We start from the raw sequence: 18,542 nt of genomic DNA, 5'->3' as shown, positions 1-18,542 counted from the left end.
GCGGAGTGGGCGAGCGAGGCGTCAGCGATTAGCGGCCGCCTCCGGTTCCCCGCTCGCCGCATCTCACCGCACCTCACCTCACCTCACCATGCAGAGGTCTCCCCTGGAGAAGGCGAACATCTTCTCCAAACTTTTCTTCAGGTGGGAGCCCCGGTGCGGCGGGACGCGTGCGGGCGGGGGCAGCGGGCCGGGCAGGGCAGCGGCGGGCCGGGAGCTCCGCGGGGGCTCCGCGCCCCCCGCCCGGCCCGCTCCGCTTTCCCGGAGAGGGGAACGAGCGCAGGGCGCCAATCAGCTCTGGAAAGGTCTGTGGGGACAGCGGTGGGATCTCGCTTGTTGATCGGATCACTCTTTTTTTGTTGTTGTTGCTGGGGGTTTAGCACCGGGAATGGGTTCTGTCAGGTGTCGTAAACCTTTGCTGGACCCGGACAGATGAATTTATGACATAATTTGAGCAACCTTTGGTAATTGCTCAACTAGTTAATCTGTTATTTCATGTAAACTTTGAGAACACAGTGGGGTGGTAGGAAGCAGAGGGGAAATGCTCTCAGAACAAGGATTCCTTCTGTTTGGCTCTTTGAGTGTTTTAGCGTTTGCTCAATGTGCAACTGTAATATATGATCTTACTGGAAACAGTCCCTTGTAAGCCTTGAAAATGTTCTCTTACAAGCAAACTTCCTAGTGCCTTTTCTTTCTAAAAACTTCAAATAAAGGGAGAAGGAGCCAATATCAGTGCCTGGGCACAATGTACTTTGTAAGACAATATGGAAGCTGAATACGTCTTATGTGACATCGCTAGAAATGACACTATGAACTGGAAAGAGCAAATAATCTTTTTGGCATTGGACCACAGAGCACTGGTTTTACCAGAGTACTAGTTCCCCCTTTTGTTACTGGAGGGTCTTTTGCATGGCAAGGAAGGATGGGAGGAAATCTTGTGTAAGATGTAAACATGATGACTAAAAAGAGAGCGCATGGTATAAAACTATAACACTGTTTGAGGTCTCTGCCTGAAAAACAGAGGGCTTTTAGCTCACTTCTAAATTCTTTTGGGATAGCTTTCAGCAGGTTGGTCTGTATATTTTTTAAAGTTTCTTAATGAAAGGGAGTCTGTATGAGTCACTGTTTGCCTGTCTCCCCCACTTTGGCTCATTTTAGCCAGACACAATAGAGGTGAATGATCCCAAATAGAACCTGTTTCTGAAGTTTTACAAACATCCTGGTAAAAGTAATCCTATAGTTTTTCTCCAATGGTGCTGCAGTGGGAAAGAAGTCATGCAAGTCATGCTTGCTGCCAAATACTGTTAGAACCGGAGAGTGTGCATGACATAAGTGCAAGCAATTACAAATTTTCCATAAATGATGCTTCAGACAGTGCTCCTGTCAAGTATAAGATAGAAATACATGGGAAATAGATCTATATTAATTTAGTTGTTTGAGGGGTCACTTGCTCTATTTAATTTTATTTATTTATAAACTTCTATAAATTTATCATCCTAGAACCTAGGGTGTTGAAGGTATGAAGAAAAAACCACAACCCAGTAAGATAAATGTATTTCTGATTCCTATCATAGTGAAAGTTTCCACATCTGAAACTAGATGCAATTCCTTCTCATTAGGCACATAATTAACCATCTTGAGCTCATCTTTTAAATCACAGTCTTTAAGTCAATTGATGTTTTAAACATGTTTTAATCATGTTTATCACGCATGTTGCATTATACTGTACCAGCTATTGGTCAGGTGACTGTAACCAAAGTGATAATAATAAAGTATATGTAGTTAAGGAAAGGTTCATGATGAATATTAACTGGAGAGAAGAAATGGAAAAAAGATGTATGGAGAGAGATTGCTTTTTTCAATGATAATGAAATAGTTGCTGTCAAGTACAACACAGTACATGTTTCAGTGAAGTAACTTAAAAGTCTGCAATGCATTTGTATGTGAAATACCAATCTGAATATGATGTTATCACAGCAGTTGAAGGTCATGTTAGCAGAAATGATGTTAAAGTATTAGCTATGATTATTCAGTAAATCTTGCTGATAAATATATTACAATTTAATATTGTACAAGCTGTTATCAGCTATAGGTGTGTAAACCTATTGGCAAGGTTTTATTGCTTCATAATTTATCCTGTTTGAGTGGGAGTGATAGGTTTAACATGTGTTAAAATCAGAATGTACATCTCTGCTCATAACTGAATAATTTATACATGCTTCAATATTGTTTGAACATTTTTTTTTTAATTCTTTATGCCAAAAAAAAGTGAGAAAATGTCTTGGTATACAAGGAGTAGTATCTTGTAGAAAGTGTTACCTTTTCATTGTATTAGTGATGGTAATACTACTGGGGGAAAACAAAGATAATTGCTAGGAGTGGTCATGATAGAAAGTCTTTAAAATTAGAAATTAACCTTCATCCTAAATTTTAAACAATTTTGGTTTAAAAACTGAGCTTAGGTGGTCAAGAAACAAGGTGTGAAAACAAGTGGTTTGAGATCCTCTGTTAGGGGGACACTTAGAAAACACTAGATACTGAGAGTTTGGGGTTTCAGAGATTGTTTTGTTGTATTTTCCTTGTTACATTTTCAGAGTTGATCTCTTTTGTTCCCAACCACATGCAAAACATTCTTTGTTCATTGGCAGCTTTTTACCTTGCTTAAAGAAAACAGAGTTTATGCAGAAGCAGTCAGATCATTGTATGCTTAGCTTCATATTCATTGCGAAGCTTCACTTTTGTCTTTATAACCATTACTTATTTTCTTTTGGAAATTTGGGGTTTTGAAGGGTCAAGATCATACCTTTTGCCACAAACAGTATTGGGCTACTTTGCAATCACCTAGTTTTTATTGAAAATTAACTGAGATCAGGAAGTCTTGTTAATGAATCAATGTTTTTGAGAACCGGTACAGATTTATTGCTGGAATTTCAGAAATGGCTGCAACTATGGGACAATTCTGACTTTATTACTTTTCTTTGACATGCAACTTTAGATATTAAAATTGAAGTTCTCAAAAAGTAATCCTTGTGCTTGTGTCCAACTCTTTAAGCATATACTTTTGCTTTGGTACCTATCAAAGGTTACAACTCTTCGCAAGACCCAGTACTTTAGTGCCTGATTCATTATTAAATCTAAATGAGAAATACAAACTAACTCAGCTTTTGTGTCAAGTCTTCTCATGGATTCAGTCAATCAGATCTGCTCTAGTTGCTTCTTGCTTTCCAAACTAGAGAAAAAGAAATCTATACATTTATACAGCTGTCCTGTAGTTGCTAGAATAATTTAGCCAGTACAGGATAAATGTTGGGTTCATTCTTCTGTCCTGTGTGTGTTGTGAGGGCTAGGAAAAGGAATTCACTTCTATACCTCCCCTCTTCTAGGTAGTAGGACCAGGTGTTACCAGTGTTTGGCAGTGAAGGTGTTTTAGTTCTCTATCTTTGGCTCAGCTATTTTTTACAGCATGAATCAAGAATGACTCTGTACTCTTCTGAATAAAAAACTTCTTTGCAACTCCTAATTCCTGGTGTGAGGCTTCTTTAGAAGTCTGCTAATAACCTTTAAGGTGGATAAGAGAATTCAGGTCTTAAGTTTTGAAAGTACTTAACTCATCTGCTACAGTAATGTTATTCTGTCATTCTTTCTAGCTTAATTCAGTCATAATTTCAAGTTTAAGAGTGTCTTGTACAAGATAGTTTCTGGTTTGAAAAGACGTGAGAAGTAAACTGATTCCCTTCAGAGAAAGGAGCTAAAACCACACCATCCCTGGGCAGCCCCTGCTCTATCCTTGAGTGGCATATCTTAGAATCCAATGCCAGCAAGTTACTTAGGATTTTCATTCTTGAACTGAAAAATCTTGTGTTTTCCTTCTGAAGTTTGGATTTTAATGTGTACATTTTTACTCAAAGTTTCTCCCGAAACTGTCCTGAGTTCCTAAAATTCACAGATTTTGTATAGGAAGCTTAAAGGCCTAACTCACGTCTATAAATTTCACTCTGGAGTGCAGGTGTCTGGGAATCATCATAACCAATACATATTTGGAGCCTCCTTTATCAATACCTGGCTATAGCACTTTGCTCATCTTTCCTGTTTGAATAAGGAGCCTGTGTGTCCAGTAGCAGGTGAATGGCACAGGGTTATGCCTCAGTTTCTGGGGCAGTCAGCTTAGACACTCATACAAGGCAATTTTTCTACAATATATTCTTACAGCCCTGTATGTATCTACATGTATCTACAGCCTGATGAGCTGTCTTTCCCTGATCCCAGGCAATTGTAAATCCTGGCTGTTTGTGATAACCAAGCACAGATGCAGCTGCAGGACAGACTGTGGCCCTGGGAGGCTTCCTGGTCATTGGTCTGTTGCCACAAGTAGAGTCCTTGGAGACCTGCTGCTCTGCCACTCCTCCAGACCTGTCTAAAACAGCAAGGTGTCAGCTTCTGAAAGTCAGATGGTTCGAAGATGTGCATGCAAGTTTTGGTCTCCTTCTGAAAATTTGACTTCCATTGCTGTTTGCAGGTAAAATATGAAGTGAACTGGAGAAAGGATGCAGAGTCTCCTACACTTCAAGTCATTTCAGTCAGGGGAATACCTTCTTTAACAATAAGGCTAAATTGTGTCCTTGGCTCAGTCTGATACTGCATCTTTGGTCTAATGACCAAAAGAGCAAACTTTGTGTAGCACAGGGACCTTTTCTGGCTGCTTTATAACTCTAAAGCACAGATACCTGGATCAAGTTGCATCTGGCTTCTGAAATATATTTAAAGTCTGTTTTCTTCCTGCAGGAGGAAGACTTACTATCTTGATACTCAAAATAAATTATCAAGCATTTGAAATATTTGCAGACGTGTCCCTACCTTGTTATTTTCTACATGCTTATTTGATTTTGGTGGGATAGAAAGTAATCCATCCAAATCCTTGATTATTTTTTTTTTTTTTAAATATTGTAGGCAATGACATGGTTAGTAGATTTATTATCTGTATTATAGAGGCTTCTAAATGCACTGACAGAAACTTGAAGTCCTTTGTACTAAGCAAAATATTTGATAAGGAAGTCTGTTTTGAAGATCTTGAAGTCTAAGCAGTTAGCACAAAGGATGGGTTAAAAAGAAGTTTCCTTACTAGTTCTGTAGAGAAGAAAGTGGGTTATACAAAGATTGTGATTTGTCCTAGGAGCACGTGGTGGAGTCAGTGCAGACTGCCTGAGCTCTCCTGTCCAGAACTTTGATTGCAAAAGGGTATTTCTGGTGTGACAAAGTTATTTCAGAATATTTCTGCAGTGAACTATTATTGCCTCTTTCATACTGAAGAATCTAAGTCTCTGAACATCTACTTTTTTTGGATATGCTAAATTTCAAAGTGGTGTGAATAGTGTCTTATTGCAAGAGGTTTCTGCAGGTTGCTGTTATCTTGATTTATGTTTTTTCTCTTCACTCACCCCCCCCAGCTTTGCAGCATACATGTGTAGGTATAATTGTGGAAGCAGCATGGTTCCAACTTGACATGCAGGTAATTATGTGTTGCATTATATCCTTGGAAATAAGTAAGCTAAAGGTGAAAATTAACTAGTATATAAGGAGGCATATTGAAACACATTGCCAAATTTTGCCATGTGAACTTGTAGATGCAGTTCAACTGCCTTCCATGAAAGTGGGGGTATGCCTGGGTGAGACAAGCAAGAACTCAGAGGCTGTTTACATATCAGTCCCTCTCTTACAAGCAAAAGGATCTGCATGAGCTTTTTCAGTCAGCAAACAGCTAATCCAAGGCTGCATTGTCATGAAATTCCCCAAATTAGGAGAGAATAAGTAGGCTTTTAAGACATATTTTGAAACAGCATTGTTTTTCAGTTTAAACCAGAAGCTTGGTGCCTGTCAGATATTCTTCTTTCAGGAGAGGATAGGTAGGAAGGAGGAATTCATCCTCAAAGGCAGTGCTAGGGGTGGGCTGTTGCAATACAAGTGTCTTGACTCTGTGGACAAGGTTGTGCCTTAGGAGAAAATCCTACATGACAGCTGGTAAAGGTACTTGGTTTTAGGTACATTCCCCATATTTTAATATTAGTATTTTTCCTTTATTTTTCCCCCCAACTTTTATAATAAAGGCTGTGAACCCTTGTTGTATTGAAGTAATTCTGGTATCTCTCTATAACTTTCACCTTAACTCATTTTAACATTAATCTTTCAATTCTGGAATGCTTTTACTTCTCTGTAGGTAATAAATACAAAGAAAACAAAACCACAAAGGTCCCCCCAATGTTGATTTGCTCAAAGCCTAAGACTGTTTTCAAACTCAAAAGATATGAGACATTTTCTCATTAATTTGCAGGGATGATGCCGGGGAATAGCATCATCAAATACCAAGATACAGAGAAAATGGCAAAGAGCAAGTAGTAAGAGAAGCAGCACCTAATTCAGGGTTGATTCCGTATTACTGTAAGGGTAATTGACATTTAGACGCTTGGTATTAAAATTAAATAAAATGCGACTGCATTCACCTGTTTGTTCATACCTGGCCACATATCAGTCATTGGGCTTGGAACAAATTATAGTTTTGGAAAGGGCCATTGCACCTGATGTGCCACTGTATGCTATTTTATTATGAAAAATATCTTTTAAAATGCATGGCTAATAGAGTGAAGTGCTAAATTGGGTGAAATGTGTTGCTATCACTTAGTGACACATCTGGAAGATTTTAAAATTCAATTAAATCATGAATAGCACTGCTCTGCAACAGTTTTGCTGATGCAAACTTTCTGTAATGTTCCTTATTCTTTCAAAGGACTAGGAGAAAATAAATCTCTTATTCTTGCTGAGGGATATAATTGAGAAAAAACCTGAAGATGAAGGAACATCCTCTCCTAGTCAGTCTAGCTGTAGGTATATGCTGAAACAGCCTTGCAAACCTTGTTCATAGCACATCGTCATCACTGTTATTTTGTTCATTTTGTTAAAGAAATATTGGAAGCATGTCTTACACTTGACTTTGGTACCCAAACAATTGACAGATTGCAATACAATTAATATATTCTGTCCTTCCGTCTTGCACAAGCTATCCCTGATGTGCTTTTTTTTTTCAAATATTTCTCACTACTTCTGCAAACTGAAATATTTTGACTACCTTACTAATTGTAAGGAAAAATGTATTGAGTTTCTGCTAAGAAAGCATTTAGAAATTAGATAATAATTTAAACAAATGTCACTTGACAAAAAAAAGGGCCATAAAAGACAAGACTTCCCCAAGAATTGCTGTGGCGTAATCCTAATTAAGATTTGCTATTGAAATCCTGGGGTTTCAGCAGAACATTGAGTAGTCTTAAAATGGTGCTGCTCACAGCTAGTGGCAGAGTCAATAATATTGCAGCTAAATACTTTCCATGTCAAATAACACCTCATGGGGAAGATTTGTTTAATAGTGAAGAAATTAAAATCTTAATTTTTGTGATATGGGGAAAAAAAAAAAAAACAACAACAAAACAGAAATCAGTAGGTTCACCATTTACTTTTGTTGTTGAAACCCTGCAATAATTATATTTAAATATTAAACTGTATTGCCTTTTTTATTTATAAAGGGGGAAATGCTGAAGTTAATATAGTTTTCAGAATATATAACATGCTATTTCAGTATGTTATTATTCAAAACAAAGTAACTGCAACCCTACTCTGTTGAGGGTAGCCAAGGGGCAGGGAGCAGCAATAAGGCTCAGAGAAGACAGCTGGTGGTGCAGACACTCTTCTGGAGAAGTAGTTTTGGGTGTACTAGAGTGACTTCCAGTATAGAGTGAGCCCCAATTTACAATTTGCTGCTGCTGGAGTGTTGGGTGTTTTTTGTGGGAGGATGGGAGTGCTGAGCCTCTGATGTAGTCTGGTCAGAGGGACACTTTGGGAATGTCTGAGATCTACATGGTACCTCAGCCTTTTCTTGCAGTTGGTAAGAATTCGTGGCTCTACAAACATCTTGTAAATCTTAGGCTCTAAAGCATCATAATTACAGCTTGATTATGTTCCTTCCTCCCTGCCCTTCCCCCACCTCCCCCTTAATTGTTAAGAGGAAGGATAAGTTAAAGCCAGAGGCACTATTCTTGCTCTCTCCATTGAATTTTAGGTCCAGTTCCTTAGGAGCTGCAGTCACTATGCTTAACTATATTTTGCACAGGTATTAATACTTTGTAGAAAGGAGTGAAACTATGGCCGCCTCTGTGCTGCTCAGTAGCTGTTGCTGTGTTGTGCACAGAGCACCTGTAGAGCTGGTACCAGTCTGATCAGTGACCCTTGGAGGAAAGCTGCTCTGTTTTGCTGGTCTTGGCTAGCCCAGCACCACTGTTCTGTCGCTGTCTCAGCAATCTGTGCTTTTTGATCTGAAGAGCCTGATGGAGCTAGGGTATTCCAGTGCTCAGGAAGAAGATCTGGACAGCTGGCTTAGCAACACAGATGCTCTGTCTGTCTTCAGTGACATGCAAAGAAGCCTTAAGGGAGAGTCAAATCCTATTGACAAATTGTCTGTGTTAATACTCTCTGGAAAGCCAAAGACATCTGTCCTATTGATACAATTTGCTTGAGTGGGATGAGTCTGAACATGCTGTAGAAAGCAATAGCTGTAACAGAAATCTGTTACATACTGCTTAAGTAAATGACAAAGAAGTGTCATTAGAAATCTACCAAATGGTATGTATATTATATTTACAAATAAAGTTCATAATGTATGTTTTACTACAGAGAGTATATAACAGATGTGGAACTTGCCTTCTTTTCTTCTTTCCTACTGTACATCCTTGAAACTTGTTCCCTGCTGGGTTTCACATGTGTGTATGCATAATAACATTCCTATGCTCTCTAAACTCTCACAGTCCTACAGGTTTCTCTGTGAAAGGTTCATTAAATGCCAGCCAGTAATCCGATGGCATTTGCTAACATAATGCTGTAAAGCCAATCTGTTTCTCTTCCTTCTTGCTCTCTTCCTTTCAGAATAAATTTCTCTTTCTCAACAACCTCAGGAAAAACCTCAGCATTAATGCTGACAAATTGTTTCCAATAAGCCAAAAAAAGTAGAAGAGCCATATTCATTGACAAACACTGACTGAGCTGTGTCACCTAGAGTTATAGGAACACAGATAACTACAGATTATATTGCCAGTTAAAATAAATTCACAGTCATTTTGCATTTCAAATCTTTGCAAAGAGTCTAGAACATAATGGCTATAGGAATGCTATAGGAATCTGGCAAAAAAAAAAAAAAAAAAAGGTTTTATGAGATATTTATGTGTTTTAGGTCTAGTGTATTCCTTTTAATAAAACACAAACTGTCTCCTGCAGTTCTTGACAGCACAACTCAAGCAGCTGTTAAAAATCAACCTTGAGACAAACATCACGTATCAGACCAACTCCTCTCATGGTTACCACTCCAACCTGAAGCCACTTGGCACAGCACACAAATTGGCCAGATCTATTTAGGGTGGGACTTCCAAGCAGGGCCAGGGCAGCTGGGAGGTGAACATCTCTGTGCAAGCCCTGCCAGCAGCTTGCAGTAGGAACCTGGCTGCAGACTGGGAGGTCCCATGGGGAAGGTATTGGCACTGTTCCTTTAGCTGGCTGGAGGAGTTTATCTAGCACAGTTGCAACTGTGATGAGCAGTGAGATGAGCATAAGTCTGCATAAGTCTGTATCAAACACTGACTTGGGAGAGGAGGGTAGTTTCGGGACTGCATCATTTTGATGGCAATGATAAATGCACTTGGTTATCACAGAGGTAAGTGCAGAGTAAAATGAGTGACGTTTCTGGAAGTATAGTAGATCTGCTAAGCATGCTGTCTTCCCCAAATGATAATACAGCCACTCAGCTCTCTTTCTAAATGCAGTCACATTTTGTTAGTTTGGGCTGTGGCAAAATGCCAGGGTAGGTGTTAACCAAAACTATAAATAAAATCAAATAGATGGAGGGAATCAGTGTAATAAAGAATGTTTTCTCGAAACATACAAAGTGAAACTGTAAAGCGCTTATCTTTTGTCAGGTTGGAAATTGCTTATTGCAGTCTCAAAGCATTATTGAGGGGCTTAGGAAGGTTATTACTTAGCTACAGTGTTGTGAATTAAAGAAGTTGCCTAGGAAGTACAGTTACTTCCCTGCATTAGTTACAGTCGTGGTTTTGTTTCCCATAACTTGTATTCATTCTGTCATTACTGATATATCTACGTATATGGGACATCAGTGAAGCTGAGAACAGGAACTCATGAGAGTTGCTGTTCCTGAATGAGAGTTGCTGTTCCTGAATGATAAGGATTAGCCAGTTCTCCACTCTAAGATGTACACTAAGCCAATAGCAGCTGACCCTTTCTGTCTTCAAGAGCTGGCAAAATACAAATCGGTACCTGATACACCATTTGCAGTAGCCATGAAAGACTTTCACGTAAATGTTACATGAAATTCAAAGGTTTTCTTCTAATCTGTTTTATCCCTGAAAAATATTGTCCCTTATTTCCAGTAGTTGTAAAGTTTATGGATGTTTTATCACCTTCAAATAGTAAAATGAGAATCCCGCGACTCTACAAAGTGGACTCTCCTAGCTCCCTTCCTATAACATACCATGAATCACTTATTTCTCAGCTACAGTGGTATGAAAGACTGAGCTAGAAGCCATATAATTCACCTGAAACCATACTATTATTGCAGAAATGAAGGATACTCCTTCAATTTCTTAGGGCATATTCTCTTTGCAGTGGGTGTGATATAACCATGCACTTAAGAAATATCTTGGTGCTTTACTGAATCATGGGGATTATATACTGGTGTCTCATGCAATTCATAAAGTCATTAAAGTAAATGTTCAAGCGTGCCTGTGCGTGCACACAGTGGCACACAAGTACTCATCTGTTGTGTTAAGGCCTTTTTGCACTTTTGTAGTGTTCAATGATGCTCTTTTACCTTTGTATCAAATTCTTTGCAACTTCAGAGGCTGCAGTTGAGAATGCCGATTACTTTGTGTGTATGACATATGTTCTTACAGGCATACAGGTAAGCCTATCCAATAAGCTGTTTGCATTTTCTGGGTGACTGTGGCAAACATTATTGCATATATTCTGTGGTTTTTTAGCTGTTGTCTACAAAAACAGTTTTAAACGAAAATTTTGAAATGATTGAGGTTTTGCAGAATTTTATCATAATCATGAATCATGCAGGGTTTTTTACAAACTGGTTTACATGTGGAAGTGTGATAGCAATCAACCACAAGCTACTTCTTTTGCAGGCCCTTCATTTTCTTAACGAAATTTATTTTTTATTGGTGATAGTAAAGCAGAAATTCAAATAGTTTCAAAATACACCATTAGTTCAAAACCGTTCTTATATTTTGATCTACTCCTTTGCTTTCAAAAAGATTTCTGAACAGAATCTGGTGAAAAAATTTGTATAAGTTGATCCTTGGGAATTCATAGGCTTTTTTGGAGCAGAATTTTTTCAAAATTAGTCATGGTTCATAAAGGTTTACTCTACACAGTAGCCATTCAGAGTAGTCTTTTCCTGCTGTGTTTTGTTTCAGCATACTCTTTAAATTGGTATTAAAATTTTAAACACGACATTTGGAAAAACGAATGTAAAATGTGTGTATATAATGGACACAACAAAGATATTATGAGGAGTCTTGTGCAAGATTTCTGTTAAGTCTATTTGCAATGCAGGATGTCATAGAATGGCTTGTGTTGGAAGGGATCTTAAAGGTCACTGGGTTCCAACCCCCCTGCCTTGGGCAGGGCCACTTTCCAACAGACGGGTTTCTCCAAGCTGCAGCCAACCTGGCCTTGAACATTGCGAGGGATGGGGCATTCCCAGCTTCTCTAGGCAACCTGTTTCAGGGTCTGGCTACCCTCACAGTAAGGAATTTCTTCCTAATATCTGATCTAAGCTTGCTCGCTTTCCGTTTGAAGCCAGTTGCCCTCTTCCTGTCATTACATGCCCTTGTAAAAAGTTCCTCTCCATCTCTCTCAGAGGCCCCCTTTAGGCACTGGAAGACTGCTCTAAGGTGTCTTCTCCAGGCTGAAAAATTCCAATTCTCTAAGCCTTTCTTCTTAGGAAGAGGTGCTCCATCTTTTTAATCCTCTTCATGGCCTCCTCTGGGCTCGCTCCAATAGGTGCCTGTCCTTCCTGTGCTGAGAACCCCAGAGCTGGACACAGTACACCAGGTGTACTCTCCCCAGAGCAGAGCAGATGGGAATGAAACTTACATGTCCACTTTACTATATTTCTGATTTATTATTCATCTATATGGACATAGCACATAGCATATTTGGAAATACAGTACAAAGGTTTCAATACCCTGTTCATTTGTCTTCTGCTGACTCAGTAGGAAGTTTGGGGCATGATCCCACCCCAAAACCTATAAAATGCAGGAGTTTCACAATGATTCTTTCAGTACTATATTTGTCAATATAATTTTGTAAATATAATGCAGGGCTGCTCTGTATTGTGTCATATATGTGTGTGTATGTGAGTGCATGTGCACTTAGACATATTTGGATGCTGTGGACTCAGAATACTCAGGGTGAGACAAAGCAACTCCAGAATTAATGCTAGATTTTTTTTTCCTAACTTTTTCTTTTTTAATATTTACTTAGATGGACAAACCAAATTTTGAAAAAGGGTTACAGACGACGGTTGGAGCTGTCAGATATTTATCAAATCCCTTCTGCAGACTCTGCTGATAATCTTTCTGAAAAACTGGAAAGGTACGAAAGGTTAATTAAATAAATTTGTTTCAGGAATCACACTGCAATTTTCATTACAGAGCTCTTGGATTAAATGTTTAAATAATGTTGGGTGCAAGCTGATTGCATACAGTTGAACTTTGGACATGACTGGGATCCCTGGTGCACATGTACAACCTAGATGGTCTAAATTACTGTATACAACTGCCTGTGATATCTGCCATTGATCTCAGAATCAGACAATATGCTGAGTTAGAAGGGACTGAGTTAGAAGGATCATCAAGTCCAAATCCTCATCCTAAAGAGGACATCCTCAAGAATCACACCATGTACCTGAGAGCTTTGTCCAAATGCTTCTTGCACTCTGTCAGGCTTGGTGCTGGGACCACTTCAGTGGGGAGCCTTCTGGGTGAAGAATCTTTTCATCCCATGACTCAGCTTCATGCTGTTTCCTCAAGTCCTGTCGCTGGTCACCTCCTCTTCCCCTCATGAGGAAGCTGTAACTGTAGTGAGGTCTCCCCTCAGTCTCCTCTTCTCCAGGATGAACTGATCAAGTGACCTCAGCCACTCCTCAAAAGGCTTACCCTCAAAGCCATTCACCATCTTTGTTACCCTCCTTTGGACACTCTCTCATATCTTTCTTATATTGTGGCACACAAAAGTGCCCACAATATTCAAAGTGAGGCTGCAGGAGTGCAGAGTAGGGTTGGGCAATCCCTTCCCCTGCCTGGCAATGATGGCCCCCAGGACATGGGTGATCCTCCTGGCTGCCAGGGCTCTGCTGGCTCATGTTCAACTTGCCATCAACCAGGACACCCAGGCCCCTTTCTGCAGCGCTGCTTTCCAGTAGCTCATTCCTCAGTCTGTCTGTACATCCAGAGCTGCCCCATCCCAGGTGCAGAATGCGATGCTGAACTTCATGCGGTTGGTGATTGCCCTGTTCTCTGTGTTGTCAGGGTCTCTCTGCAGGGCCTCCCTGTCCTCAAAGGAGTCAACAGCTCCTCACAGTTTTGTATTGTCTGCAAACTTGCTCAGTATCCCTTCCAGTCCTGCTTTCAAGTCATTTATGAAGGTGTTGAAGAGCACAGGGCCAAGGATGGAGCCCTGTGGAACCCCACAAGTGACAGGTCACCGGGCTGATGTCACCCCATTCGCTGTAACCCTTTGTGCCCAGCTCATGAGCCAGCTGCTCACCCATCACATGAAGAGTTCATCCACCTGAGTGCTGGACATTTGGTCCAGAAGGATCCTGTGACAGACAGTATCAAAAGCTTTACTGAAATCTAAAAGGATTACATCAGCTGGCTTCCCTCGGTCAGCTGCGTGGGTTACCTTGTCATAAAAGGAAATCAGGTTTCCACTCATGAAGCCATGCTGGCTGTAACAAATGACTGTGTGTTCTTTCAGGTGTTTTTCAACACCTCCCAGAATAATCTTCTCCATAGTTTTGCTGGGTACAGAAGTGAGACTGACAGACCTGTATTTTCTGGGGTCCTCCTTCTTGCCCTTCTTGAAAACTGGGACAGTGTTTTCCAGTCAGCTGGGGCTGTTCCGGATTCCCAAGACTGCTCAAAAATTGAGAGAGGTTTTGCGGTGATATCAGCCAGGTCTTTGAGGATTCTCACATGAATCCCATTAGGCACCATAGATTTGTAGGGATGCAGCTGGAGCAGCAGATCCTTCACAATTTCAGGGTGATGACCGAGGCTAGACTCAAAGTTTCAATACTGGTTCTCTGAAAAGAGAGACAGCAGAAATGCTGTTCTTTCTTCCCAAAATAACCTTGTAAAACTGTGGATTATTTTTTCTTCAGTGAAATAACATTCTTAATTTCCTGTGATACCACTGTTGGCACACTGATTATTTCTGCAGAAATCATACTCTGACTTTCCTCATTTAGGTTTCCACTCTTCTTTACCCAATTTCAGTGGGTCCTAATTTAGAAATTGTGCTGCACTTGTGACTAACTCTTACAACAGAGGTGCCATTCCCGCTCCACCAACTGATGTTGTAGCTTTCACTGATGTTCCAAGGCAGCTGACATCTGGATTGTTGTGCCAGTTCAGTCAATTTTAATTGCAGTGTGGCATAAGTATTCCAAACCAGTGGAATTCCAGAACATTGGTATTAATGTGTTTTGATAGTTTATAAATGAAATATTCTGGTTATCTAATATTCTGTTGAAAATTTGAGAAAATAGAGGAAGATATTCTCAGGAGTGCTTAAACTGTGAACTGAATTTTGCCAGAACATATGTTGTCTGTATACAGCATTGCTTCTGGTCTACAATTTATTATTGAAAAGAAAGTTATTGTCCCAGCAACAAGGTTTAAAATAGTGCTGTGCCGTAGAAAAGTCACATTTTTGATGCTTTGTTGGTTCTTTCTTTTTGCAGGCTGGAAGAGCTCCAAAACATTTATTTGCCTATTATTGTACTCCGGTTTTAAGTACAGCAGGTTTCTTTAAAACATACAATGTGACCTTTTCATGAAATATTTCCCTGCAGGGTGATATATGACCAAGTATTTAAAACTACCAAATATGTGGCTGAACTAGGTTTTAACTTTCCTTGATCTATCAAGTCCAAGAAGGCCAGATTCTTGGGGTCTCTGCAAAGCTTTCTTTCATTAGCCACCTTAGCTAAATCTCCTTGGATATACTTGAGTGAATTGAAGTATGTCACAGCCATAGACCCATGTATTTGTTCATACACCTTAATTTTGGTTCTGATTTTGGTTTCTTTTCAGAGAATGGGACAGAGAGCTGGCGACTTCAGAGAAGAAACCCAAACTCATTAATGCTCTTCGACGATGCTTTTTCTGGAAATTTATGTTCTATGGAATAATTTTATATTTAGGGGTAAGAATTGTTCTTCTCTTCAGTAAACTTTTAGTGCTCCCTAAATAAATCCAAGTTTTAGGGACTGCTGAATTAATACTGAATATTGTGAATAGCTACAGATTTTTTTCTCTGTATATTGCTTACAAAGGTGATAAATACAGAGTTGTGTCCAGGAGCTTTTTTAATTCAAAAAAGTATTTTCTTATAATATCTTAATATCTTTAAAACATACACATTAATAGTTTTTAAGCATTTCTAGTGCTGTTAGTGCTTCCAAGTGTGTGATCAGGAACTTGATGTGAAAGCCTGAACTGATTATGTTTATCACCTTTCCAACATGTTAGGTAGGATTACCTTGACTTACCAAATGCCACCTGTTTGTTTGACAATCCTATCGCTGGGGTTAAGAGCTGTGAAAATAATTTATTGCTAATGGTATCTCACTAGGTATGTGTAGCCAGACTGTAAACCTGAAAAATGCTGTTAACCAATATGCACATTAAATATCTGTGTTACTTAGAAATTTCTGTGATTTAGTCATAAAAAAGAGAGCATATCACCATGTAAGGGGTGGCAGGCAACCTTGGGACTAAAACGATGTTGTGTGGTTATGTAGGGAGAAAATCAGAAGGGCTAAAGCCAAATTGTAACTACATTTGACCACTGCAGTTTAAGACAACAAAGAAAAGGTTTCTATAAAAACATTGGCAGCTAAAGGAAGGCTAGGGAGAGTTTCCATTCTTTGCTGGATGCAGCAGTAGTGTAGTGTCAGGAGGTACCTTTAGGTACTGGACCCTAAATTGCCTTTGTCCAGGTAGGGCAGTTAGCTAGACAAGGCCTCTTGCTACGTAAGGAGCTGCATGATAGCTGCCCTCTCTCTACTCCTTCATCACTTTTGTCAGCTCTTCTTTGGGATGACTCCTTGTATTAGTGGACCCCTACTCAATCATGTCTTTTATGTGTTCCTGTGATCTCATTACCACCTTTATATATTAAACCTTTAACCAAGCCAGCAACCCCTTATTCGTGAGAGGTTTTTATTTAAAAAACACCCACTGACAACAAAACAGTTCTACAAATGTAGCCTACCACTGTAATAGCTGTTCATGTAGAGTCTGCCAGCTGGAACCTTTGCACTAATGCATTCCTGTTAAAAGTGTCTTGAGGGCTTTTGCAGGCAGTTTGGGGATAACACTCTTTCCCAAAGTTTAGGCAATGTGTGTCAGCATGCATACACAGGGCTGATTTCTCCTCGTGCGCTTTTTTAATTAAGTACCATTTTAGATGGGGCGAGTACAGAACAAGATTGCAGGATTTTTGAGTCGTATTCTTTGGTTGTGTGTATGGGTTTTTTTTAAATTTTCTTTAAGAAATGTAGTAAACATAGTAAATGAATCTGCACCTTTCGCCATGAGCATGGAAAGATTAAAGCTTAGTTTAAATTCTTGATTCTATTAACTTTAGTGTTCAGTTTATTTAAAGCTGCTTTGTTTTATTGAAAGAGGAATTGTGAAAAACCAAATTGCTCCTAAAGCTGCTGGTGTTCTTTGCAGACCTTGCTCACGGAAATTAATGGGAGCTTTGCCATAAATTTGAAAGGGGACAGGATGTTGTGCCGTACTGGCATAGGTGTAACCAAGTTGTGTGTTCTTTTGAACTTCATTTTCCTTTCAGCTCTTTGCTTGTCTAATCTCTGAGCCATTTTCATGGCATCTTTCTTGGACTGTGGTTTAAACTCTGCTGACATCCTTGCTGTTTGTGTAGATGTCCTTTCAACTGGCATCACAGCTTTGCTCTCATTAAATCTAGTCTTTTTCCTATCTCTTGCTTGTCCCTGATGTGCTATAGGTAATGATTGCAGGATGGACACTTGTGATCTGGCCCCCTAGAGTACTACAATTCCCCCTCATAAATACTGATATGTTAGGCATGTTGAGTTACTGCACTTAATGTATCTGCTCCCCTGCTGCTTGAGATGGTTTCCACTCTTCACCCTGTCAGAATAGGAGTCTTGCAATGTAAAGAAAATGTGTTATGGTGCCGAAACAAAAATCTTACTTCTTAGCTTGATACCTGCTAGCCAACTAGGTACTTTACTGTGAGGATCAATTTGATTCTGTTTGTATTTTGGTCTTTTATTTATTCCTACGAAATTTATATTTCCACTCAGGCGCAACAGCTGCTAACATTAACTTAGAAGTGGTTTTAGTATCGTATCCCAAAGGACCCTAATGAGGATTTCCTGAAGTTCTTGCATATGGGTCACGGGTGTGAGTGAGTAGGCAGGGAGGGAAGCGCTTCTTGGCCATATACCAAAGAAGAGATGTGCATTATTGTCTTCAAATGCAGAGTGTTTGAACATATGGGCGATACACGTAACATAAAAGTTGTTGTTGCATAAGAATAATCATACCGGGTCAGATTAGCACAATATGCTGTGTCATAATCTCATTTCTCTTCAGATCTTTACTCTTTTAGTGAAGATTTCTGCGAGGGGGACACTTATGGGTTTCTCAGTGTCCTATGATGAATGCACAGGGAAGAATAAGGACAGGCAAAGACAAAACATGACTCTTGAAAACTGAATTTTCTCTTGGGTATACAAATTCCGTTCTTTTTTTTAGGCAGGTTGTTCTAATCTGTTTATTCATATTTGTATCAGTGGGTAATTTCGAGTTTACAAGAGGAGAAATGAAAACCAGGCAGTTCTGCTTTGATTTGTATGTAGACTAGATAATATCTTTGGTAAGCAAACTGATAAATCTCCATTGTAAACCAGTGGACTTTTATGCCCCGTGAGATAGCATATGACTTGGCTTGTTGCCAGCCACTATTGTAGTCTGTAATTTTTTTTTTTCCAGCAAGCTCAGAATGTATGCAATACGCTTATAGTCACAACAAACACAGCAGCAGAGCATGTCATTTTCACTGGAATGAAAGTAAACACACAAAAAAATTGTTGCTATTTTAAGCTTATATAGAAAAGCTTATCTTGGAATCTCCAAGAATACGAA

General features: G+C 39.5%; 1 protein-coding gene across 1 annotated transcript in view; it reads left to right on the top strand.

Annotated features, from left to right (window-relative positions):
- The window catches only part of CFTR (CF transmembrane conductance regulator), an 89,460-nt gene continuing 70,918 nt past the window's right edge, over positions 1-18,542 (top strand). The window contains exons 1-3 of the mRNA XM_040062137.2: positions 1-141; positions 12,598-12,708; positions 15,435-15,546. Of these exons, the coding sequence (XP_039918071.1) occupies positions 89-141; positions 12,598-12,708; positions 15,435-15,546 (276 nt within the window). The 5' untranslated portion in view covers positions 1-88. The remainder of the gene's footprint in view (positions 142-12,597; positions 12,709-15,434; positions 15,547-18,542) is intronic.

This window comes from Hirundo rustica, chromosome 4 (assembly GCF_015227805.2).
Source record: "Hirundo rustica isolate bHirRus1 chromosome 4, bHirRus1.pri.v3, whole genome shotgun sequence".
Taxonomy (NCBI): Eukaryota; Metazoa; Chordata; class Aves; order Passeriformes; family Hirundinidae; genus Hirundo; species Hirundo rustica.
Note: the sequence above shows the minus strand (reverse complement) of the source record. Positions and strands in the feature narration are given on the sequence as shown.